Here is a 26,239-nt window from a genome sequence, read left to right as displayed (position 1 = left end):
TTTGCAACGCCTTGTGGTGTGATTATGTGGCTCTCTATTCGCACCGTGAGCACGCGGGTCGGTACGTAGGGTTTGATATCTTGTTTAGAATAAATAATCATGAATGTGTGTTTGTCTGGAGCAGTCTACAAATTACACTCTGCTCTTTAGTTAACTGGCTATTGTGTGAGGGATAGATCCTCCTCAGTTTTCTCAGCTGCTCCAGTATGTCGCATCACCTCTGGTCAAATCGCTCAAGTCCGAACGAATCAGCCGTCGCTCGGTTAGTATGCTCTCGAGTGATCGCGCCCACTGCATGGTTCCTGGCCAGGTCTGCGTGTTCCACTGTCCACATGATGTTTTTTTTTCGCTTGAGCCACCTTGGCTTAGAACGGGAAAAGCAGTCTGGCCCACTCTATTCGCAGGAAATTCCGACAGGCAATCTGGGAGTCCCAGATGATTACCAGGCATTCGCCACTTCTGTTGCCTTCGGGGACTGCGAGATCGAGCGCAGTTTCTTCTGATTGTGTACAAGTAGAACCACTTATTGTGACCCTGGCTAGCTCTTAGTGAGCATAGTCGATTGCCGCTTGAAACCATGGCTCTATCTCCTGGGTAGCTGTCTGCGACTACAAAGACTGATTATTTTTTTTCAGCGAGGCGCTGTTCTACTGCATCAGCCCTTGCTCCCTGCTGCATCGGCGCAGTTGTGGGTACAGGTGTTAGGGATGGGTAGGGCTGTATAGGTCGATCTGATGTCCTCCGTGGTACGTCCTTCGTCTCTTCAATAGTATTGCGGCTGTCAGGGTAGACTAGTCGTCTCAATACGGCCCTGCCCCTGGCTGAATAGAGAAGTCGTTCTTTCTGTGCGATGAGAAGTGCTTCCTAGTGCTCTAGGTATGTGTTGGAGACTCCGAGGTCTAGTCATTTACGCGTAGATTTTCTCAGAAGTAGACCGAGCGCCGTCTTATATGCCTTCCCCAGCATAGCCCTTTTCCGCACGACGTCCTGAGATGTAAGGATTCGGTACGGTAGACTGTACCGGGCCCTACTGATAACAAGAGCTCGTATCAGCCTGACGGTGTCCTCTTCCTTGAAACTTGGTCTTATGTTGCCTACAGGGGTGATCATCCGAGTCACTTGGGCTGTAGAACAACGGTGTGTTAGTGCTCGCCGAGAGCTTGTGGGTTGCCAAAGAAATGAAGAGACTGCTAATGCGTTCTTTTTATTTAATAAATTAGAAAAATATCGGCAACTTCATACAAATCGCTATTATCAAAAAATATTGAAAAATAAAACAAACTTCTGGCGGCTCTCTATGCAGCAGCCCTGAACCGGCCAAACGCGCTCCGGGTTGAATGCCGCAAATTCTTCGGCAGTTACCTCACAGACCCATGCGGTGTTAAAGAAAGCAAGACACTGAGGTATACTTCCGGCAAAAGAGAGGCACCTTAAAAAATTGCGGCTGCTCTTTCAATCAGAACAGCTAACGCCACTCTTCGATATTCCACTTTGTACCGAAAGGAACGAAAGCATTCGCCACTATGGGAGCACGTTTGTTGATTTCATAGTTCTTATTTATGCCGGTATTCTACCTGACCGTTAAACAAGGGCTGTGAGATAGAGGCGGTGCTTGCCGCAATATTGGGTGTTTTTAATGAGCGAGTCAGGTCTTCTGAAGCAGGAGGTGACGCAGATGAATGTTCTGCACGTTCTATAAATTCTAGTTTGGATGGCCTCGTCGCTGTAGGCTCTGAGAACGTGCTAAGGTGGTTTTGTGAGCTGCTCTTACATTGAATGGACATTGAAGACTCCAACTTCTATTCTTAGTAAAAAAATTGTGAGGGCACTTAATTCTGCTTACGAGCAGGAATACGAAACCATGTGTTTTGAGGAAAGGAAATATTTTCGAGGAGAGGAAAATATGCAGTAGCTCTCAGATCTGGACATATCGGTGGACAGCTCAAACGCTCCTTAAAGCATGCAACTGAAGGTGCATATGTCATCGGACCGAACCCCTGTCGAAAACTAGCCTCCAACGTAATGACGTGCCCGCGCTTGCGATGCCCTGCTCTAGTTACGTGACCTTGGCGTGATGCCAAGGTTATAGTCACATGATGGGGCCAGCGGCTAAATAGTTACGGTTAATTATCGATCGTTAATTCGTGACTCATAAGTGGGTGTCAATTAGTGATCGCTAATTAGTGACTAATTATTGAACCAAGAAATCGTTTGGTTTTAAAAGCCAATTTTTGGCTCTTTCTGCGCATTTTTCTTTTTCAAAAGTTAGATCTGAAATTGATCGCAACACTCGACTAAAGCTCCTGGCATCAGGACCGATATGAATTGCATGATCACTCTTTCGGAGTGGATTGCGATGTTGCCCAGCCTAATGAAATAAACGTCTTCACGCAACTCACTGTGGTTGCGAAAATGGCCGGTTTGAGAGCTGGTAAGAGCTCCGTTTTCAGCGAATGCAGCTGGTTTTGATAAGAGCATGATAATTTATCGGTGCATATAGACATCGCGACAGACATATTCAGCTGACTTTGGTTTCGAAAGATAAAATGATCCTTCAGTCTGTGCACGACATCGCTGCTACTTGACTAACTGCGTCAGAGAACCACAGGTGCCATTTTGAAAAGACTGGAGTGCCGCTTTCTGCACGAGCGTTCAGTGTATCTGTACCTCCGCTGTCAGAATCGGACCTGCCACAGGTGACTGATAAAATTGTTCCGAAGGAAATGGGGTAGCCAGACATATTACTGGACACTGTGCTTAACACGCGGCTGGAAGCAGAGATAAATGGGCTAGGATATCTGTGGAAGTTGTGCAGCGTGGTCGGGGAAACTCGATTTTTCCGGAAGCATAAGAAAAAACTAACTTCATTTGAACTGCTGGAGTGTCATGGACCGAGGTGGATGAGATTAGTTTCCTCCCTATGGCTGGCAATACCATAATTTTTTGCAAGTCATAAAAATAATAAAAATAATAAATTCTTTATTGGTGCAATGTTATGGTATATATACGGGCCTGCCTAAGCCAACACAGGGCTTGTGGGGCAGTGCCCGGCCGCATGGGTCAAGTCAGAGCATACGACACTTTCATTCTATATCACAAAGCAAGTAGACTGTACCTAAGGAATAGGCAGGAAGAAAAAGGAGAGAGAAAGAGAGAAAGAAAAAATAAATACCGCAATTTATTACAAAATTAAGCAGACAAATCTAAGATAAGAGACTTCACGACTTTCCAGCTCCTTAAAATGACCACATCATAGAGACAACATCCATAGAAAGCACCTACACATTGACCGTATCTTGTCCGTACTCTGGGCAAAATAAAATGATCGAGCGGACGTAATGCTCGAGCGGAAATATACGGGATGGAGAATGGGACCAGAGACCAGCGACTCATGGGACATCATGGGCCCAGCGACTCTCCCATCTACCCGTCCATCGTCTCCATCGTATGTCACCACTCACACAGTATCTTAACTCGGTCTATGTTTGCGGGCTCAGCCTGTCATTCAAAAACACTATGGGAAGCCAAGAGGAATTCAGCGAGGAAATCATGAGAAACTGGAGTGGGCGGGGGGATGGCACCATTCAGACCCATCATTCAGTGAGGAAACGAACGTCGAAGCTCCAGTGCATGATGGCCGCGGCGGGAGCTAGGCACGATATAAAAATTCTTAGCAAATTTACTTATTTTGCTTTGCTTTTCAGTCTATTAGATTGTCATTTCGTTTTCATAATTATCAAACAACTTTTTCCCCTAGTGATCCCCTGCAAACAGTTATGAAGTTAGATCAGCAACCTACTCCGACAAAATAAGGAAGTACGAATCCAACATAGCAGCTGGGATCATACCCCATCAAAGTGTGCCCGTTGTCCCTTGGGTAACAGAGTGAAGCGAGATATCATAAAAAGGTGTTGGGATATGGGTCAGCAGTGGTCGTGACGTACGATCGTGGGAAGGAATTCTTGGAAAACTGTTTCTACTCGGCGCGCACTTCAGCGAACGTCAGGCATAAAGTGACACTAATTGAGCCTTTGCTACTGTTGAGGAATAAAGGGCTGTGTGATGTAGTTTGGATTTTTGTAGCTTTGGCTTCGTGCTCCTAACGTATCTAACGTGCTCCTAACGTGCTCCTAACGAACATTATATCTGTATGGTGTAATGTTGGAATAAATATTTGAAATTTGAAAAGCTGTGTGCAAGCGTCTGTGAGGCCGCCACTTACGCAAGTCGCTGGCGGGGCAGCACCACAACCGAGTGCCCCCCGAGCTACAGCAGTTCGCCCGTCTTGACGAAGGCAATGGCAGCCTGGAGTGCCGCCTGGGTAGCCCCCGCCATTAAGGTGACGATGGCACAAGCCGATGTCTTGCACCACTGGAAGCGAGATGCGAGGACTCTGTCGTTGGTTGCACACGAGAATACACCTGCAACAATGCTCAGGTAAGCGAAAACGCATATTCAATGTTGGTTCGTCAACGCAAAAATAAAATCATTTGTGCATGAAAAGTGGGTCAGCTGTACGGGACGATAAAAACGTGCGTGTACACGGCATTTGGGAATTATCAAAACTGCTGATCGATGGGGTCGAGTTCACGAGGAAGAGGATGCAAGAGGTGATAGATATCCAATTTGGAGCGCCTCTAATTGGCCTTAATTGAGCTACCAGACAAGTTCTCACAATGGCAAATGCACATTGCTGAGACCTGACTGCACTAATTCTTGATCTGAAAATGGGCATGAAGTGAACAAAAATTGTAGAGCTCTGCAGTCTGCTGCATTGCAGAAATAGCAGTCGTGTTTTAACGTCAAGAGCTTTTCTTTGCAAGTCATCGTTGTGAGAATATACTTAACACGTGACGTTTAACACGCCCGAAACAGCGACCTATCGTAGCGTATGCGTTGCGTGCCCGCCTCGCACATAGAGGGCGTGGGTGCGATGAGCATGTCGGCAAATTTCTTTTTTCGAACGTTCATTTGCGTGCGACACGCTCTGATCACAGGTTCTGTACACGCCACTCATGGGATAAATGCTTTCGCATTAAAAGCTACTCTCTCTATCGCCACGAGTTATTAAAGAAAAGCTAACAGGCGCCGAAACCGAAGTGCACACGGTATTTCTTTCTTAATTTGTGCTGCCACTGAATTGGGCGTTAATAATGTAATTCTTTTATAGTTTGAAGGTAATCGATTTGAAGTCAGAAGAAAAGCAACCCCTGCTGCAGGTTTGATCCGAACCCCTCTCTCCAGGATTTTGTGTCCAGTGCTCCACCAACTGAGGTAAGGCAGTTGTTGTCGATTCTTCCCCTTTCGGGGGTATTTATGTATTATGTAACCGAAACACGGAAGGTGTTCAGCAGCGTCACCCACATACATAGCAGGGGACGTAGGGCGCCCTCTATTAGCGCGAGGGCCAGGTTAAACGAGATAGAGCGGTGAGGGGGAAGCTGTGCGAGGACCCTCTTATGCTACCTATGGCATCAAGGCTGCCAGAACCTTGAAACTCGTTAAGCTACTGACCGGAAAAATGAAGGGAATAGAGGGGCTGGCTTGTTATGACATACATGAAGCAAGCCAGATTAGAATGGCATTACCCTTGACGTCGTTGCAAAGCACCACGCTGATTGGCCAGAATACTGACGGTTCATTGCTCTGAACGAAATTATGACATCAGTGGCCTCCCTGTTTCTCCTCAGCTCTCTGCTGCTCCTTCACAATCTGCCTGGGCAAAGCTCGCAATATATAAGGCTGTACACGTCGCCCTACACAACTCCCAACACTCTCCTCCGTGCCCCTTAACACCTCACCTGACTACTACAACACTCATGGGAAAAGGCACCTCTCCCCTGAGTTACTAAACGACATATGAAATTCTCACCCCTCTGCGAACGAATTTGAATGGAGGTGAAATACTAGAGGTCCATGTACTGCGCGATGCTAACGCACGTTAAAGAACCCCAGGTCGTCGAAATTTCCGACGCCCTTCACTACGGCGTCCCAAATAGCCTCAGTCGCTTTGGGATATTAAACCCCCATAAACCATAAGCCATGAGACCCCTAGCTCTCGCTGAAATTTGCAGTGCCACTGTTGGAAACGTGGTGAAAACTTTTTTCATTTGCATACTGTTTTCCGTGAGAAGTTGCCCCTATTCTCCGAAAAGAGGGCAGGCCATTGCTATCAGCAGCTTTTTCCAGGCCTAACAGCCAGCTTGTGGCTTTTGCTGTTGATGCAAGACATGCGACAGCCATGTATGTAAGTCCTGCACAAGATGATGGGTGCCCAGGAGCTGGTTCCAAGCAGAAAGCGGAACACAAAATCGGTAGAGATACTTAACACTGCTTAGTTGTGGGAATGCGAGAGCATTACTGTACTTACTGGCCCTGGGTGCATAACAGCCACCAACACATACACGCGCCTATGGCACCACCCGGAACGCTGTACGACCAACCGTTGCATCACAGTTTTGACACGAAAATTAGTTTCTCTGGAAACGAAATGATGCAGTAGCTTTCTGTTGTTTCGGTGGCCTCATCCACAGAAGGCGTACCATTGAAGGTGCATATGTCGTGGTGTCGAATTCCTGTCGCAAGCCAGCCTCCAAATTGACCAGCACATGTAAGATATATGTAATTGGAAATCGTATGACACCATTTTAAACACTCTAGGACAAACGGTTGAGTCACAGTGTTGGTACGAATGTCATCGGGAAAACTGGCGCCTCATTGACGTCGGCCAGGAGAGTATGTAGAGGTGTACAGGGTGTTTCACCTAAGACTGTACAAAATTTTAAAAAGTCTGATTTTTTATCTATAAGTGCGCATTTTTTTCGACAAAGCATTGTCGGCGGTGCAGTTCATCAGAATACAGCTAAGATGTGCTAATTAGCTGGCTGCTTAACTAATACTGAATCATTAACTTAACTATTACCGTTAAGCTCCATAATTAGTCAGAGGAGTGTAGCACCCCGTAAGTAATATTCATATCAGTTTTTAGAGTTTCGAAAACGCGGTTTTCATCGACGCTGTAGGCCGCTAATTTTGTCCATTTCGACGAGCTACGTCAACTGGAGAGGTTGGTTTCCCTGCAAGCTTCTCGAAAACGCATGTATTTTGGCGCGATGACCCGAAATTTCTTGTGCCACAGGGCGGACGGTAAGCGCGTTTTCGATATTCCAAAAGCTGACGTGTTTATTACATGCTCTGGTCTGCACACCTGTCAGTAATAAAGGAGCCTAGCAATAGGTAAAAAGTTAACTATTCAACGTTAGCTCCCGCTGATAGCACCTCTTAGCTGCGTTCTGATGTACATACGAGTACTACACCGCCGAAAATTGGATGCCGAAAAAAGCCTTCTGGCTCAAAAGCCTATTTTTAAGTATTGTGTTAAGTTTTAGGTGAAACAGTATGTATAGAAGAACGAGATGTATGATATTGTGTGAAATGGTGGTGCTCATTTTTTTCGTAATAGGACTAGGAATGCTGTGACATTGCAGACTGCACTGCCCACCAATGCTGCTCGCAATGGATCTCCAACTGGCTGCTTCTGAACACCCTCACTGGCCGAACGTCTTATATTGCTGCACTGTGCCTTATACAATGTATATATTTCCCACTCCCCTCTTTAATGCCTTCGGGCCCTGAGGGTATTCAAATAAAAAAATAAACTCAGGGTTCGGACGTAAAACCAAGCTAGTGTAAAAAAACAACTGAGCAGACAACTAGTCTTAGAAGCAAACTCACCCCGGACGCGGCTGGGGGAACGGCTAACGGCTGTGCTCTGGAAGATGGATCCTTGCGCAGGCGCTTCTAGGAACTCAAGCGCCTCGTCGCCTTGACCCGAGAGGTGGTGGTAGTCAGCAGCGGCTTGTGCTCCGATAGCACTGGTGCTGCGTGGCCCCCAGGCGACGAAGCGCTTGGTGAGCTTAGCAACTGATGGCTGCCCAGGTGACTGCGGGTCACGAATTGCGCTGTTCTGGCAGCTGTCACGGCAACATCCAGCTCCTCCACCAAGATCGTTCTGCATCGCAAACTGGAGTCGTGAACCCCTCTGATGAAACTGGCAAGGCCGATTGGGACATCCTGCGTATACTCACATTACTCGGCGATGCCTCATGAATGGATGGTTTAAAGAGATGGCATGCGTTCGATGTCTCGCGCGGCTGGAGCAGCAGAGTTTGGATGGTGACGATGATGATTAGAACCGCGAAGACGTCCAGCTGTTTTTTTATCGTTCGTTCGGTACGTGCACAAAGAACTATGGCTCTAATATTTCGGACGTTCCATTGCAGGCGTATAATTTTAGTGGAGGGATGCATTTGACGTATGCAATCGCGGAACCTGGTAGACAAAGAAGAAGAATACGGTCGGCATGAGTCAGGCGGGTAGAGATATTTACCGAGAAAGGCACGATGGTCAACCATAAATGTAATTTTCTGTTCGGCTACTGAAGAAAGGAGGATATAATGAGTGACCATCTCGGCAGAACAGAAGCGCCAATCATCCAGTTGTGAAAGGAAGCACCTTCAATGGTACGCCTTTCCAAAATCTATACTACTTCTCTTAAAGCTGTGTGGATGAGACTACCGCAACAACAGAAAGCTACTACACCATTTCGTTTCTAGAGAAACTAATTTTCGTGTCAAAACTGTTATGCAACGGTTGGTCGTACAGCGTTCCGGGTGGTGCCATAGGCGCGTGTATGTGTGGGCGGCTGTTATGCACCCAGGGACCTGAAAATTCTTGACACTGCTGTCCTCAAAGCAGCTTCCAAGGATCTCCCGGACAACGAGACAAGTACCACACACCCTAACCCCAGAAGCATAATGGAAAAGCGCCATCGAAATGGGCCCGCAAATGCACTTGCGCAAAAGCAAATAAAAGACGATGAAACTAAACAATCACTACTTCGAGACTGAAGAGTTTCACTTCTTGAAACGCAGGAGACCGCCGTCAGAGTACGAGAGGGAGAAGTTGTTCTCTACACGCGAGGTGGCGACGGTGACGTTGAATCATGTGATGCGATGTCCGCGCCCGAATCTGCGATTTCGTGCGTCGTGACGACCCTTCTTTATCGTAGCCTAACGCAACCGCCCAATTTCGGCAGATGGCTACTTGAAAGGGTTAACACACAAATATTAGAACATAAACTGAAGCAATGAAGTGCTTCCGGGACACTTGGCCCGGCCGTTAGCGTAACCTCAGCACGTAGCCTGTAGCTCAGCAGTACCTTGCTGAGCGACAGCATATCTCTGGGCTGGGCAGCTCCCCGAGGTGGTCGGTTTGGCGTGGAGAGCTGTAGTGAGCGTACCAGCATGACTTCACCTCTCACAGTGCAGGACAAGATTATTCCGTATATTATGGTGCAGCCCCGGCATTTAAGAGCATGCTTTGTGGAAAGCGTGACATGAAGTCTAGCCGCATGACGAGGCATTCTCTGCAGATTCCCGCCGGAATAAAGAAAATGCACTTTTAACTCATAGCAGATGTCAGACGGGCGCTGAGAAGAATTTGGGCGAGTGGTGACTGTACTTGATTAACAACGCTTCCTACATTAAATGCTTTGTCCACCCCGCGTGGTACGCACTAAGTCTCTTTTGCAGAATCTCGAAGTACTTTTAATGCACTTCAACTAGTTTTTGCCCGATTCTTACGAGTAAACAGTCCCTAGAGAACAAGGGTGCATAAGCGCTCACATAGCGCTTGTAGATTCTTAAAGAGAATGAAGAGACCACTCGTGCGTTCTTTTCATTTAATACATTACAGTACTATTGAAAATGTGTCCAAATCACGGTTACCGAGATAATATTACGAAATAAAACAAACTCCCGCCGGTGTTCTCCATGGCTCTCAGGACCACCCGAAAGTGCTCTGCATGCGCACAATCTTCAGGTCCAGGGGTCTGCGTAGGCGAGGAAAGACAATGAGCGTGGCGGATCATAGGGGACACATACAGCCGACACTAAGAAATCATGCTCAAAGCACCTACTTCCTTGCCAGTGATCTCTGGGGCCCGTGCGTTGTTACTCAAATCGAAGGACTGATGATAATTCCTGAAACCGTGAGGCAACTTCAGAAATGCCGGTTGCAATTTCAGTGACACTCAGTCGTAATGCGACAACTGACGAGCATTCGCCAATCACAGTCTTCGATATTGTATTTCATGCCCACATGGAACAAAAATACTTGCCGTTGCGCATGCACGTTTCTTCTTTGCATGTTGTCGTTACTTATGCTTGCAGACATGTTAGGCCTAAAGGAAAGAGCCAGCTCTTCAAGAAGTGCAGGCGACGCTGGTAAATGTTTTCCATCTTTTATAAATTCTATTTCCTGTTGTGCACTCGTAGCATATTTCAGAGAAATTGCATAAGCTCGTCGTGCTTGAAAAGGACACCGAACACACATAAATTCTACTTCTGTTCATAGTAACAACCAATTTTTGAAGCGAAGAGCTTCACTACGCTGGTCAGAGCCGAGCTGCGTGTGAGCCGAACTGGTGAGTTATGCGCATGCGCGAAACCGGGTGACATCACGCGCCGCGCAGGTGGTCGCTTCTCGTCGCTGCCGCAGCCGTTGCCGCCGCCCACTCCGTCGCCTGACCTTTCAGCGCTGCCGCGCGCTACTGCGCATGTGCGTCGCCTCTTCGCTTGCGCTACAAGTGTGCGATTCGCCTCTTCGCCCATCGTTTCATCTTTCGTTGTAGCCGCGTGTCGCCCGCGTCGCGGCCGGCAACCCTCCTCACCGCATTCCTGCGGGCAGTTTTAAGCGCGCCGTTTTCAGTCTCCTCCTCCGCCTCCGTACAGACAGTGTGTGGACGGCCGAACGTCTCCACCGTTATCGTGGTGTTCCCAGTGCATTGTGAGCGAACTGCGACAGCCATGACGTCAAACCAAGCATAACTGAAGCTTTTCGCTTGTATATCCAGGCTTAACCAGAGCTAGGCCACTGCCCAATTTTTGGCTCTTTCTAGCTATTTTGATCTTCGTTCAGCAGCAAACGACGCCTCTGTTGCCAAGAAAATTGGGCCTACACATTTCGCCACCCTTCGATTCAAACTCGTCACGTCAACGCAGAAGACAAAACCCTCTTGGCGGGAATGCAAGGTGCGTGCGTAAATATATGTCCCGAAGCATCGCACTTTCCTTGCTAAAACAGCGGAGGGTGGCGCCACCTGTCATTTTCATTCGCGTTTCTTGCTGATAAAGGGTGCGCTTTCAGTAATTTCAGCCGCTTTTTCTAATAGCACTTTCATTAATCGATAAGCCCCGCCGCGGTGGCTCAGTGGTAACGGCGCTCGGCTGCAGGCCCGAAAGACACGGGTTCGATCCCGGTCGCGGCGGCCGAATTTCGATGAAGGCGAAATTCTAGAGGCCCGTGTACTGTGCGATGTCAGTGCACGTTAAAGAACCCCAGGTGGTCGAAATTTCCGGAGCCCTTCACTACGGCGTCCCTTATAGCCTGAGTTGCTTTCGGACGTTAAACCCCAATAAACCAACCATCCATTAATCGATAAAGGTCCACATCAGTTTGCCTTGACTGTCCCTCCCTTCTCCCTCCTCCTCCTCAGATTCTCCCTCCTCAGCCTACACAGAGAGCGAAAAATCATCCGCCTGAACAGCTCACCAGCTGGGCGGTGGATACTATCCCAGACCCCCTACGCACGCATCTCCTTCCCAGACGCACCGCTGTCTCCGATCTACACCTCTAACCTTCGCCTAGCACTCACTGCACGCAGCACGTCCGCACACACACTCGCAGGCCGCCGCCTGGCCTATGCATAAAACAAAAGCACCTTTAGACACTAGGGCGGTGGTCTACACAGACGGATGCCTCACGAAAACCGGATCCCCCGCAGCACCCATCATCCTCCACCCTTCACTCTCAACAATCAAGGCTCACTCAACCGGCCCGTACAGCTCCCCACCCACCATTCTCACCCAAAAGTACAAGGAATCGCAGATGCCATCGAACCCTTGACCACAATACCCACCTACCTCCCGCATAAGTATACTATGCAGACTATCGTACGTGCTTTTCAAGAAAGTGCCCTTTTCTTTTCTACAGTGTCGGCCCTAGACACCGCACTCTCACAGCAGTGAGCCCACGACCGGTGACCCTACGATGGATCCCCATTGTCACATGGGCATTCCCGGCAATGGGCTGGCTTCCATGCCATACTGCATGCCGGGCGCCGGGGATCCCATGAACGAGCCCACCGACACTGCCCGCAGCCAAAACTCACAAACTCACTGTCCACGAATACTACACGCAGCAAAAAATGAAGTTAGGTAATTTGCCAGCGGCAGGCCCAATCATCCGAGAAGCTCGCACGCTTTGCCGGATAAAATTTAATCTGCTTCATGCACCAGCCAAACTACTTGTGCCCGTACATTTTGACACCTCAGTGCTCCAACCTATTCACACACTTATGCAAATATAGAATACTAAACACAGTGCTACACAGCCTTCCAGTGACTCGCCTATTCCTTCACCCCCCCCTCCACCGTAGCCCATGTGGCTTTTCTCTCGGGACTTGACCCTAGAACGCGCCCTCTTCACTTTGGGCCAGGATCTGTAAATGCCTGGCATGAAAGCTGTTGTCCTTCCCTCCTGAAGAGTTCACTGGTACGTGCCGTCAGATCTCGTGTCTTCCACGGCAGAACCTCCGCACAGAAACCAACGACCCTTTGGGCCTTGTCGGCCCGCGGCAAACCAAAGAGTTCGCGACTCCAGGGAGCCAAAGTTCCTCCTTGCCTGTGTGTGTTTCTGTGCGGTGTGCGTGGTCCCTCGGTGAGGGTGGAGCCTATGAAGAGGCTAAGGGCCCATTGAACGCTCGACCAGCTACCGGATTTCCCAGCTAGGTGCCTGAAGAATATCAACTGTATATAAGCCGCAATCAGGCGTGTTTCAGAGCACTTCCTTTCCGAGTTTTGGCCTCCCTGTTATTTTGTAAATATGGTTTGGTTTGGTTTATGGGGTTTAACGTCTCAAAGCGACTAAGGCTATGAGAGACGCCGTAGTGGAGGAATGTAAAATGAATCTGCAATTTTGCTCATTCTCCTGAAGGCTTCCCTCCGTAGTCTGCCAACTGCATCGGCATGCTGTGAAGGCCGCGGTCCCGATCTCCAAGCATATCACCAGCCAAACGTTACTGTTACCGGTACAATTTCACACAGCAGTGTTCCAACTTTTTCACACACATACGCAGATGTAGAACACCGCCTTTCACAGTCCCACACCGCCTTCATGTGCCCCGCCTCTATTTTCCCCCAACTCTCCCCGTAGCCCAATGTGGCTCTCCTCCCGGGACTTGACCCTGCAACACCCTTCGTTGCTTTCGGCCACGACCTGTTAAACGCCTGACATAAAGGCTGTCACACAAAAACCACCATGCTCCCACCTGCCCATCGTCGCAATCATCTTTCAGTGCTCGTCCACTCTTTCTCTAGTTGACCTGTGTTCCCGCGCTGAAAGCGCGTTTGTGCTCCGACGCTACGCGCGCGTGCATGCATGTGTATCCTGAGGTTTCCTTAGCTTAACTTTAAGCCTTTTCGTTAGCCCATATATTTCCGCACTGCAGGCGACTATGGCCAAGATGTAACCATTGAATCAGTTGTTATTGACGGAAACTAAAGACTGCTATTCAGTACTACTGAGTATTTCGAAATGAACCGCAGCCCTTTTTTGTCGCCTGTTTCCCACTCATGGTCCGGATCTGCAGCCACTACATGCCCTGGTCCACTGGTAAACCTCCCGTTTACCAGTGCATAAAACCTACATTCAAAAGCCACCCCCACATACCGCACAGTTATGTGCCAGTCGATCGCTAACGCTTTGCATGAAAGTACGGCCCGTTTACCAGTGCATAAAACCTACATTCAAAAGCCACCCCCACATACCGCACAGTTATGTGCCAGTCGATCGCTAACGCTTTGCATGAAAGTACGGCCCGCTCCCTCTCCCGTGTCATTATGAAACTAGGCGTGCCTGCATGGCTCACGTGGGTACCTCCTCGCGAGTTTTGCCCGTGACGTTGCGGACTGCCGAACAGGGAGCAGTGTGGCGGGGTTAGGGAGAGGCCACTTACAGATGGAACCGGCAGGAGCAGCAGCAGCACCGCGGCTGGACGACCTACAAGCTCGAGCAGCCCGCCTTCAAGGCGAAGCCAATGGACTCCCAGGTGCTGCCCGACTGTCCACAGCACTGCTGGCGATGCATGGAGCGCCAGCCAGATGCCTTGCTCCACTGGCAACGGCTTTCAGGACTGCGCCGTTGGCTGCACCCGAGAAGACGCGCGCAATAATAATAAGATAAACAAAAAGGCACACTGAATTTGTTCGTAAAGGCACAAACGAAAAACACTCGTGCATCAAAAGTGGGTCCTCAGTGACAATTTTTTTTCCTTTCACAAATACTGAAAAAATTTGTACAGTATTTATAAATGTGGTGTTTTTTTTAATCAAAACCACGCTGCTGGCATAACCAGGGAACACAACCTTAAAGGTAGTCAATTCCGGAAGAAATGACTCGTCTCGCATGACTGCGGAACATGGAGATGTCAGACCTGTCTTTTATGGTTTCGCGGAGTCACTTTTGCTTAGTGCCGTGCTTCACACCTTGTGGTGTGAACTCACGGAGCAGTGTCAAGACATCGTTCTAACAGGTTCCTACCGTTTGGTTCCTACAACAATGTATTTCTCTGCGGTTGCCGCTTTCGACCAGCAGAAAATAATGGCACGAGAAACGGCGAAGTGGCTGGGCTGGCTGGAAAGTTCCACTACCCTAAACAATACTTTGACTCCAAGAATTCTGACACCACCCTTTGTCGTCTCCTGTGAGTGACTAGAAAAGTCCTCTTTAATCACTAGCAACTCAGTGGGACAAATCGTCCTCACAGTTTTATTCTGACAACTTATTAAGGCGAAAGCCTTTAATGTCTCATCGTTGTAAGCAGCAGTTGTCGACAGAAATGTCACGCTTTTCAGTTGGTCGAAACGGTCGTGATGTCACAGTGCGCCAATTTCAAACGGGGCCAATTGTACTTTGGCAAGTAACCATGCAACCAATTGAAGGGATCATATAGTGATGCTCCAAGTAAGTGGGACTGAGCTTAGTTATTTGCTTAATTACCCAATTAGCCTAATCAACTTTTCTAGTCAGGCCATATAAATAAATAAAACCCAGGAAGAAATTGGTCGAGCTCGGGAATCGAACCCCGGTCTTCGGAGTGCGAGACGAGAATGCTATCCACTCCGCCATGCCAGCTCGATGGTTTGGAATGAACAGAGGCGCGTCTAGTGAATACGGTGTCTTCGCTCACTGCCATCCTCCTCCCTTCCCTTCCGGCGAGGTTTAGCTGTCCACCGAGATATGAGAGAGAAATACATTTCCTTCCCTCAAAAATCAATTTACCGACGAGCGAGGCGTAGAACCGAATGGGCGATGGCGTTCTATGGACTCCCTGGCAGCGTTGCAAGACGCTCTCGCGTTCCACTCTTAGAGGCGAAGCTTAACATCTTAGCCACATATCAGTGACCGCACTTTAGGTTTCAAAAAGTGCACCCCCCACCCCCTGAATTTTGACGGGTGTCCACCGAGATATGTGAGACATTTACTGCGTAATTTTCTTTCCTCAAATACAATTTTCATTTTCTTAATTACGGGCCATCTTTGTCTTCCTTCTTTCACTCCCACTTCCTCCCTTCCTCTACGGTGCGGTTCAGGTGTCCACCGAGATGACAGAGAATTACTGCGCCATTTCCTTTCCTCAAAAAGCGTTGCGTTCAAAGGGCAAGGCATCGCGCTGAACGGGTGGTGTTCCGCGGACTCCCTGACAGCGCTACAACGCGCTGTCGCGTTCCACTCCTAAAGGCGAAGCTTAAGCGTCATTAATTAGCAGTTTAATTACTATTTAGGCAATAATCAGTAATTAGCCATTAATTAGTGATTTGTCATCACTTGGTAATTAGTACTCAATTACATGTGAGGCCACCAGTGCCACAGAAGCAGTGAAAGTGGTGCGTAAAATGCTTTCGCCTCTACGCACTTTAGACAGTCAAAGTGCCCCCTGAATTTTTCAGGAATAGTTTCGCTCACGGGCTCATTCACAGGGAGCAATCTACCTTTGCATACCGGTTTGCCATTTGTGTCTGATGAACAACAGCTGTGAGCTGCGCGATTCCGGAGAGGTCGGGAAGGGCGGACAGCACGGAAAAATAATGCGCGGCCACGTTGAGGTGTTCTGTTTGCAGATTCCAACCAAAAACGCATTTTGAAGAAGGCGGCAAATACCATTACACAATTCAACTACGCTTTTGTGTCAGAAAGCGTAAGCCCGCCCGCTCACTTCATGGACGCAGTCGCCTTGCGCTGTGGCGTGATGTAACCCGATGCCACGCAGCTGGCAGTTCTACCTCTGGATTGCTCTACGTAGCCGCCGCAGCGATGCTACCGCACCCCTACTTATCTACGTGCTGCTAACGTCGCGAAGCGGCGTTGCCGCCCTACCACGATGCTCCCCCCCCCCCCCCCCCAACAGCTGTCGCATCGGGTTGAATTCGGATGCGCCGACCGTCGTCGTGAGATCATTCTCAATTTGGCATTCATAGATCCCTGGGAGTCCTCATATCCCTCCTGGCGCAGCGGTAAACCGGTTAAGCACTGCGCCACTTCCCTGTCATCGTTAGGTTTGCGCGATTTAGGTTGCTAGCAACCGCTCCCGACCAGTAATGGACACACAATCGCGCGCGCACGAGCACGCACGGGTTTTCTCTAAATGGGGCAATATAAGGCTTGCGCCTTACAAGAACTTGGCGGGCAAGGGGGGTGGCACACAGGCTTGGAAATAGTGTTCAATGTGTACTTATCCTCAATTACATGAGCTCTCTTCTACGTGCGCGCTCGCTGTGACGTCTGGCTGCACTCAGCAAGGCAGCGTAGCAGTTCGACCGCTATGAAATGTAAGCCTCATGGATGGCTTGTTATTTATTGAGGACAAGCATCAATTCGAGCACCATAAAGCAACTAGAGATAATACACGGTGCCCGATGACAACTTCAGGCATCATTGACGCTACATCTACAAAACGAAACCAAGATTACAGCACTATGCGACAGTAAATAATTGCTTACAAGGTAAATGTTTGGCATATGGCTTATGGGGGTTTAACGTCCCTAATGAACTCAGGCTATGAGGGAGCCTTAGTGAAGGGCGCCTGAAATTTCGTCGACCTGACCACTGGGAAGGAATCAGGGTAGCCATGGCCAGAAAACTACCATGGCCGCAGCCAAAATTTTTTCCTGTGCTCACGGTTTTTATCGTTGCCGCTCTCCGAGGAGCATCGCCTTGTTTGTTAAGAGTTGCAACAAGTTTGCATTGTGAGGACTTTCCAGCGAGAAGGCATACAAAATGGTGCCAATAAAAACAACGCCGACGTTCGCTAATTCGTTTTTTTTGGCCTTGACACGACGGCATCTAGAAGAGTGGAGAACGGCGACAACGTTTCCAACCGCACAAGTAACGTTAAAGTAAAGCGTTTCATACGTAGGACTTGATGCGACGGTTTTTCGCTCTATCCGCTAGTTGGCGAGGAATGATCTGCATTAGCGAATTATGAGGGCATGTCATCATTTTTCATGCCATCTAGGTTATTAAACTTTTCTTGCCGTGCCAGCTGTGAGGGCTATGGCTCTGTTCATGTGGCGTCGTTCTTGTCACAAGCCAGCATGAGCTGACGGCACGTATGCCTCATGGCAAAGTACGACGCTGATTGGACACAGTGCTGATCACTCATTGGTCCGAACACAACAGTAGACAGCTGTGGGCTCCCCTTCATCTGCCACATTTTCTCTCTCCTTCACAGTATCTGTCCAGCCGAGCACCCTTCCCATATAGGAATTATTCGTAACCATGCATGTCGTGCCGACGCACCACTACCCTGCGCCCTATAGAGCTCCCCACTTCCACCACCACGCCACGCGACTGATCACTGCACCTAGCTACTCGAACACGCTCGCAAAGGGCACCCCTGCCCTGCAATATTAAACTATATGTGCGTTTACCATGAGCCCAGCTGTCACTGAAGTTCACATTACCGCAGGCGTAAACACCCTGTATTTTTTGTATTTGCAAGTGATACGGGTGAAGTGCCTCTTTTTTTTTTAAATCTGGGGTGGCACCTGCAATCAGAAGGCAGTCATCAGACCAAACAGCAAGCTACTAGCTTTTTTCTCTTCATGCAAGCCATGCTACACCCTTGTCACTATGTCCTGAAAAAGCTTACCAGTAGCTGGAGCCGGTTCCAAGGATTAGGTGTGAAAACATATCTTTGCGTTGCCCCGCAAAGCTTCTCGCAATGGAATACCATCTGGCGACATCTGAACTATGGCTTGTTGGTCCTCCATAACGACAGGCTGAACCATTTGAACACTCGCAGGACTCTGGAAAGCTGCTTGCAGGAAAATGTAGCAAGTGCACTACAGTAACTCAGCAGAGTAGAAGGCTTAGCAGCAAACTCACCGAGTAGGTCGCTGTGTGTGGGGACGGCTGACGGCTGTGCCCGGCTGAGTGCATTTCTGCACAGGCTCTTCTCCGAGCCCAAGCGCCTCCTCGCCTTGACCGCGCAGCTGTTTGTAGGCACCAACAGCTCCTGCTCCGATGGTACAGCTGAGGCGTTGGACCGAGGCGACGAAGCACTTGGCCATCTCGGCGACCAGTGGCCGCCTAGATGGCCGTGCGGTAAGGCCTGTGATGTTACGGCAGCTTCCATAGCAGCAGTGATCTCCTCGTCCGAGATCGTTCGCCATCGCGCGTTGGAGCCGGGAACCACTCTCATGGAGCTGAGCAGCAGACCGGTCGGGACGGGCTGGCTGGACGCACATTGCTACGGGATTCACCATGAAGGAATGATTCTGAACTAAAGATGGCGCCCATTCGATGTCTCGCGCTGCTCGAGCAGAAGACGCGAGAGTTGTTGTTGTTGTTGTCCTCTCGAAAATGGCGCATACCCACTGCGGGGGATTGGCCAAGACACAGGCGGCAACTGATAGGTGTACAAAATGTTAAACAAGAAAATAATTGTGGGGAAAAATAAAATAATAATGATAATAATAGCAATTAGGAAATAAATGAAAGGATCTCAAATGTGTAATTGAAATAGGTTAAACAAATGCTGTGAGATCGGTGACTGAAATAGAGAACGGGGCTAAATATTCCACATATCAGAAAGCTTTCATTCCAGAGAAATATTGGTCATGAGAAAGACCAGAGCTTAAGACGGCAGCCGTTTAGTGTCTGTAAGGAAGTTTTGCATGGCGGAGAGCACATTCCAGTTGCTGTGCCCAAGGGAGGAAGCCCCAAGAGACAGAGCAACCCCAGCTGACAGACTTAGACCAAGCTGTCGTAACGGAAGCTCCAGCAGGCGGCTCCGTAAAGAGGAGAAACGGCGGCAGGTCAACAAGAAATGATCTATCGTTTCGGGTTCTCCGCAGAACGGGCACAATGGGGAGACCGCCAGACCAGATCTATAAAGGTAGAAGTTTAAAAGAGGCACGCGACAACGTAGACGAGTGAAAGAAACCTCAAGCTTGCGTGATCGCCATCCTTTACTGCACCACGGGTAAATGAGATGCCGGAATTCGGGAGAGGAGGTCAGAGCTGATGCTGCGAATTCTTTCAGGAGCAGATACCTGCGAAACCTGGCCGCGGTAATATATGCGCTGGGTGGAAGCACAGATACGACTGGGCCTTGAAGAGATGCCTTCGCCAGGGTATCAGCAACCTCATTCAAATGGATTCCTCTGTGCCCAGGCACCCAGACCAACCGTAATGAACACACGTGGGGTGGAACCAAGCATTTGAATAACCGAAGTGCCTGAGATGTTGTAGGCGCGGTGAGAGAGGAACACAACGATAATGAATCTGTCATAATTATGACAGAAGACAAGGAGCTGTTTAATTTGCGCAACGCTAAGACTACTGCTAGAAATTCGGCCAAATAAATAGGTGTGTAATCGGGAAGGCGGAGTGAGAATGACCAGTCAAGGGAGATGGAGAAAATGCCAACTCCGGCCTTTTCTTCACACTGTGAGGCGTCTGTCGCTATGAGCACATGAGATTTAAAGCACAGCAGGTAATCCTGCAATAAACCGCTGAGCAAATGAAAAGGCATTAACTTTGCATGTTTTGGAAAGATGTCATCGAAGAAAATCTGAATAGATGAGTTGGCGCATACCGGACGGATGTCCGAAATGCGGACGTTTAAGGGGTCTAGGAGGGATTGCACCAAACATATCTGAGGGGTACGGAAACGAGACCAGGTTTCGTTGAAAAATAGCCGAGGCTGACGAAGGAAGATCAAATTGGAGGCATGGAGCGAAGAATCGCACATTGTTACGAACGTTTTCACCGTTAAGAGCCTAAATCTAGAAGTCAATGATGGAGTACGCGCTTCCAGGTACAAAACGGAATTCGCCACAAATTTTGGAAGGCCCAAACAAAGGCGCAACGCCTCCCGCTCCAAGAGAATCAAGGGGCGAAGTTTATACGCTGGTGCACCAGAGAATAAAACACAGCCGAACTCTAAGACTGGACGGACGTACATTCTATAAATCATAAGAAGTGAGTGCCTTCTCATGCCAGAACGAACACTGCTCAGCCTGCGCAGCATACCGACTGCTCGGACTCCTTTCACAGTGATCTGCTCGATATGGGCCGCCCAGGAAAGAGAAGGATCATAAATTACTCCAAGGTATTTGACACTTTGCACTTGAGGAATTACATGGTTCCGGTAAACAATAGAGATATTAACTGGACGAGAGAGCGGAAAAACCAATAAAGCACATTTATTGACATTAAGGGACAGATTAATGTCTCCTAACCATTGGTCTAGGACATTGAGGTAGGACTGTAAGGACTGGTACAAAGAGGAAATGTCGTTCTCTGAAGCAAAAAAGGCGATGTCATCAGCATACACATAGGTGGCCACCTGAGGACTGCAGGGAATACTGCTGAGTAAGATGTTAAAAAGTACAGGGGAGAGGACCGCCCCTTGGGGCACTCCTCTCGATTGTCGAAATTTGCTTGATGAAACACCGTTCTGAAAGCAGTAAAATTCCCTGTCAGCAAGGAATTCAGCAACCCAAGCCACAAAGTATCTCGGAAGTCCTACTGCCTGCAGTCTTTGCAAGAGCGTCCTGTGCTCAACGCTGTCATAGGCTTTAGATACATCTAAAGTAACAAGCGCTGCGTATTGATTTCGGCGCCGAGCTAACTGTATGCGGCTCTCCAGATCGGTATGGGCACACCATATAGAGCATCCTGGTCTGAAACCAATCTGGCAAGGGTTCAACAACCCAGCCTCTGAAATAACAGACATTATTCTACCATGCAACACCCTCTCAATTAGCTTAACGAGATTCGAAGTTAAAGAAATTGGCCTTATATTGTCTAACACATAACCATCTCCCTGCTTTTTAAGCAACGGGACAATCTTTGCTAAACGCCACTCATTTGGAACCCATGGCCCCTTAAGAGAGTAATTTATAAGCGCCAGTAAGTCGGTGGGAGATTCCTCGAACAATATTTTAATCATAGAAGAAGTCACACCATCAGGCCCAGGGGCCGCGGGTGGAAGGCGGGATACAGTGTTCGAGAGCTCAGTGAGGGTGACCTCCTCGAAATCGTCCAAAGTGGCAAGAAATCTCTGAGGAGAAGGAAGAAGAGCCGTAAACCGGCGCTCAAGACCTCTGCCTATCTCTTCCAGGGACTGTGCAAGTTCAGCCGGTGACTGAACTAGGGAGACAGCGTTCATGGTGGACGAGATTAGTTTCCTGGATTTTAGGTAATTGAATAGAGCACGCCTATTACCAGATTTTGAAAGGAATTCGTAGCGTTCAGTATCGTGCAACTCCTTTGCACGAGATACGGTGCGCTTAAACGTAGCTGCAACGAACTTATAATCGATCCAGTTTTTGGGGCACTGATTATGGAGAAGTTTCTTCCAAGCAGCCTTTCGGCGCCTATAATCGCGAGCGCACTCTGCGTTCCACCAAAGGCACGGCGATGTTCCCTTATGTGCCTGAACCAAGAACTCCGATTTTTTACGAGCTCCATCCAAAATTGAACAAATGCGGATGGCATTATCTCCACTGTTGGAATGAGATAATTCCTGAAGGTCTGCTTTGAGGGCATTTTTAAAACTGTCGTAATTTATGAATGTGCGCCGTGTGCTGTTAGGAGAGGTCAACTGGCACATAACTTGGAAGCTGATCGGAAGGTGATCACTATTGGAGGCACAGTCAACTGGCGCCCAAGAGGACACAGTTATTCCGGGGGAAGAAAATGACAAGTCTAACGCTGAGCGAGCCTGACCACGGACAAATGTGGGGAGACCCGAATTTAAACATATTAGGTTATTCACACAAGCCCAGTCCCATAAGAGCGTACCGCAGCGATCTGTACGAAACCCCCACGAAACATGATGCGAGTTGAAGTCTCCAACAATTAAAACCGGTTTCCTGCAACTAGACAAAAACGAGTCAAGAGGCCGAACGTCATGCACACCTGTTGGAAAATATACATTAGCCAGAGTGAGTGGCTGATATCCAGGAATATTGAGATCAAGAGCCTGAATTTCGCACTGCCTGTCCATATATTGAAATGACACAGTGGCCCTGTGACAAAATTTTGTGGATACAAACAATAGCAACCCACCACCTCTTGAGGGCCGGTCAAGCCTGAAAGAACGATAATTTTGTAAATTGTACCTAGAATCTTTAGAGAGCCACGTTTCCTGAAGAGCAATTAAATCTGGACTTAATTTACTGATTAAACAAACTAAATCTGTTGAAGCAGAAAGAATAGACCGGCAGTTCCACTGCAACACCTTCAACGACCCTATGTCGCCGAAAGGGCCGCAGCGGAGACCGCCTGATCCAAAATGCTGCCTTTGGGTGTAGATCTAGGGTGATTATTTTTATTCTTCGACTGAGAGCAAGACGGACTAGCACCACCTATCGGAGACGCACTGCGCTTTTGAGCACGCATCTCAGTCTCCATATCAACGCACTCTTCAGATGAGAGTTCTGTCTCACTGTGATGTGAATAACTGGTTGTAGGGATAGACGAAGGCTGTGATTGAGTCTGACTCAGTGGATTGGAAGTCACGGGCACAGAAGGTTGGGGAGGTGCAACCAATGGAGAAGTGATTGTGCCCCAAAGGGGGGCAATAGAAGCTTGCAATAAAGTGGACATTTGGGATGCCATGACCTGCGAAATGCACGCGGACAGATTTTCAACTATGCGATCCATGGCACTTGCCATTGCTTTCTCCACCGCCGCCGCAATCGCTTGCGACAAGGAGGAATCCACAACGGTTGCATGCCGCGCTGCCACACTTGCATAGCCAGATGTCCTATCTTTGATGACTGCAACTGCCTCACGTCTTGAGCACCTGCGCTTGTCAATCAACTCTAATACTTGCACTTCCTCAGCCCGCGCTGGGCATTCGGAATGGCTTGCTGAGTGTCCACCGCCACACAAACAGCATTTCTCTTGTTGAGCAGAACACCCAGCGGGGTCGTGGCTCTCTCCGCACCCACAGCAGCGAAAACTCGATTTACAGGCCTTGGCGCTATGGCCAAACCTCCAGCAATTACGGCACTGAAGGGGCCGAGATGTAAATTGATCCACACGGAAAATCAAAGGCCACACCTTAACTTCAGATGGACAGGACAGCCCCGCAAATGTAGCAATAACAGTCTCCGTCGGTACCTTTGTTCCATCCACCACACGACTGCATCGGTGAATGGCGATCACACCAGCCGAAGTGAGCTTTTCTAATGTCTCGGACGCGCTTAGACGTGGGTCTACGCCACGGACTAGCCCTTTCGAACACGCCAGATGAGGAGGTATGAACGCGCTCACCGGGTGATTGGCAAACGACGAACACTTCAGCAGGTCGGCTACGCATGCCTGGTCTGGCGATCTGCATACGATCCCTCCACGGCCGAACTGCCGGACGTCTGTAATCTTCATGTAATGGGGGGTGGTAGATTTAAGCGCAGCCTGAACAGCCTCGGCGTTATTCAGCTTGATGGAGCCGTCATCCGCGGGGACGAGAGCAACCGGTATGCTGCTAACTCCGCCACGGAGGAAACAATCAAGAGGCAGCTCATCTGGGGCGAGACAAGCTGACCAGGGGGAGTTCCCCTGGCCGGGAGAGTTTGTGGACATCAGTCCACGTTCCCGCGTTCAGTCACCCTGGAAAATGGGAAGAAAACACAAGAAATCAAGCAGAAATTCGAGGAATAACTCAGCACCGCCTGGTACTTAGCCGCAACCCAACAGCAGCAAGGGAGCACGCGATTATTTCCAGGGCCGCCATGCATTTCACGTCTACAATCGGCAATCCTGGGAGTCCGTCACGTCCGCGGGTTACTGACCGGTCACAGTGGAAGATGGAGAGGTTAGAATGTGAGTCCTGTCGGGTTTCGAGAAAGAAGAAGACGAACATGAACATGAAGGACAAGTGCGGAAAGAATGCAGAATTTTCACTGGGAGCTGTGGTAGCGCGGAAGGGAAACTCATTGGAAAGGCGCATATGCTTTCAGCTCCCTAGTCACTATTTCGATGGAATGCATTGTTTTCTGCCGTAGCACAAATCTCAAATTTTCTTGGCGGGCTTTCAGATACACCAAGAGGAAGAATAACTAGGAACACTAGAAGAATGTGCATCGGGAAAGATATTGCTAAAGTGCGGACACTCACGTGAGGTCCCTGCGGCCGAGCTGATGCACTGCCGCCAGTGCGTCGAGCGGCTGATGAGACCGCTGCTTTCAGCCTACGAGATTTTACACTCGTGCTTTAGCTCTGTTTCGACCTCGATAGCAACGCTTTCGATTCTGATTGGCCTTTGGTTGTTAAAATGATCAACTGCATTGTCTATAGGGGAGTGAATGGCCTTTAATATTTAATTTCTAAGCATGTCATGCATACAGACATAATAACCTCGAGGATCGTAACCTTTTTACTGGAAATACCGCTAAGCTTCTCTAAGGACCTAATCAAGACTTAATTAGTTCACGAATATTGGAATAATATGATCAGAGCTGTTCTTATGACATTTTTTGCCCTATTGAGTCGGTTTTCCGCTTTTCTCAGTTGCACACAATAGGAGGCAGTGGATCCATGAAAATGTTTATTTTTTTCTTGTTTACATTGTGAATTGCACCGAAAGAATAATGGATCACAGAGTTTATGAAATGCATCATATTACATCCACCAACGAGAAATAAGTTTCCGTATAGCACACACACCGTGTCTCGAACAAAATTAAAAAAAATGTTCGTACACGCTGCAGTGTTTTCCCCTGAAACGTCACCCGGAAAAACAACACTCAAGGGATTGTCAACGGCTAGACACCAGTAAGAAGGGAAAAGAGGCTCTTACGGCATGCGCGCAATTCCTATACGTCAGGTTGCACCCTTGATAAAAAGCGATCGCTATGCCTTTTGATCAAGGCCTAGACACCATAACAAAAAATTGAAAATGCTCGTCAGGAAAAGACGGCGAAATAACGAACGGGTGGTTGCATGGTAAATGTGCGCTGCGGCTGATTTTCTATGCTACACGCGCAAAATAAGTTAACGCAGCATTAGAGAAGTCTTGCTGACAATTTACTTCGCTGAAGAATTACGGCAATTATTTATGCAGTCAACATTAAACAACCTAAGCGGAAAAACTGGGCGACGCGTTGCAAAACGAGTTGAGGTGGGCTTGACTAACGTCATCCGGGTTCACTGTCTCCGTACTCCGTTTGCACTGCTGCATTAAGATTTCCTTTCCGTATATGATAAATGGGTAGAGTCTCACTGCAACTATGCAGTGCGTAATGATGTTGTTTCCTTCCATTCTTGTTCATTAAACTTGTTGCTCCCCTCTCCTCCTACGTGGGTCCGTAAACGGAGCTGCGGCATGCTGAGAAACAAAAGATTGTAATCGCAATTCGTTGCGATTATACATACTGCAGCTCTGAATTGTTTCTTTCAGTTTACAGGATAAAAGATTAAGTAAAGATCGAACCGCACATGAACGGCTGGAAGCATGCCACATAAGGAAAAGGGGGATTGCCTGTGAAAGGGATGCTTAGAATGCGGTGTGCAGATGAATGAATGTGGTGAATGAAGCGTTCTTCTTTGTGAGTGTGTCTTCGTATTGCGATTGTGTTTCTTATGCCGAAGGACCGTAGAAG

The 26,239-nt window shown here is 48.6% G+C and overlaps 1 protein-coding gene across 1 annotated transcript in view; it reads right to left on the bottom strand.

Moving 5' to 3' along the window:
* The window catches only part of LOC149353546 (uncharacterized), a 33,908-nt gene that overhangs the window by 7,122 nt on the left and 547 nt on the right, over positions 1-26,239 (bottom strand). The window contains exons 2-4 of the mRNA XM_089582646.1: positions 18,508-24,249; positions 14,078-14,266; positions 4,223-4,421 (exon numbers count right to left, since the gene is read on the bottom strand). Of these exons, the coding sequence (XP_089438772.1) occupies positions 14,145-14,266; positions 18,508-18,823 (438 nt within the window). The 5' untranslated portion in view covers positions 18,824-24,249 and the 3' untranslated portion in view covers positions 4,223-4,421; positions 14,078-14,144. The remainder of the gene's footprint in view (positions 1-4,222; positions 4,422-14,077; positions 14,267-18,507; positions 24,250-26,239) is intronic.

The sequence above is a fragment of the Amblyomma mixtum genome, chromosome 3, assembly GCF_055824585.1.
Source record: "Amblyomma mixtum isolate Tamu chromosome 3, ASM5582458v1, whole genome shotgun sequence".
Taxonomy (NCBI): Eukaryota; Metazoa; Arthropoda; class Arachnida; order Ixodida; family Ixodidae; genus Amblyomma; species Amblyomma mixtum.
This window is presented reverse-complemented; position numbering and strand designations above follow the sequence as displayed.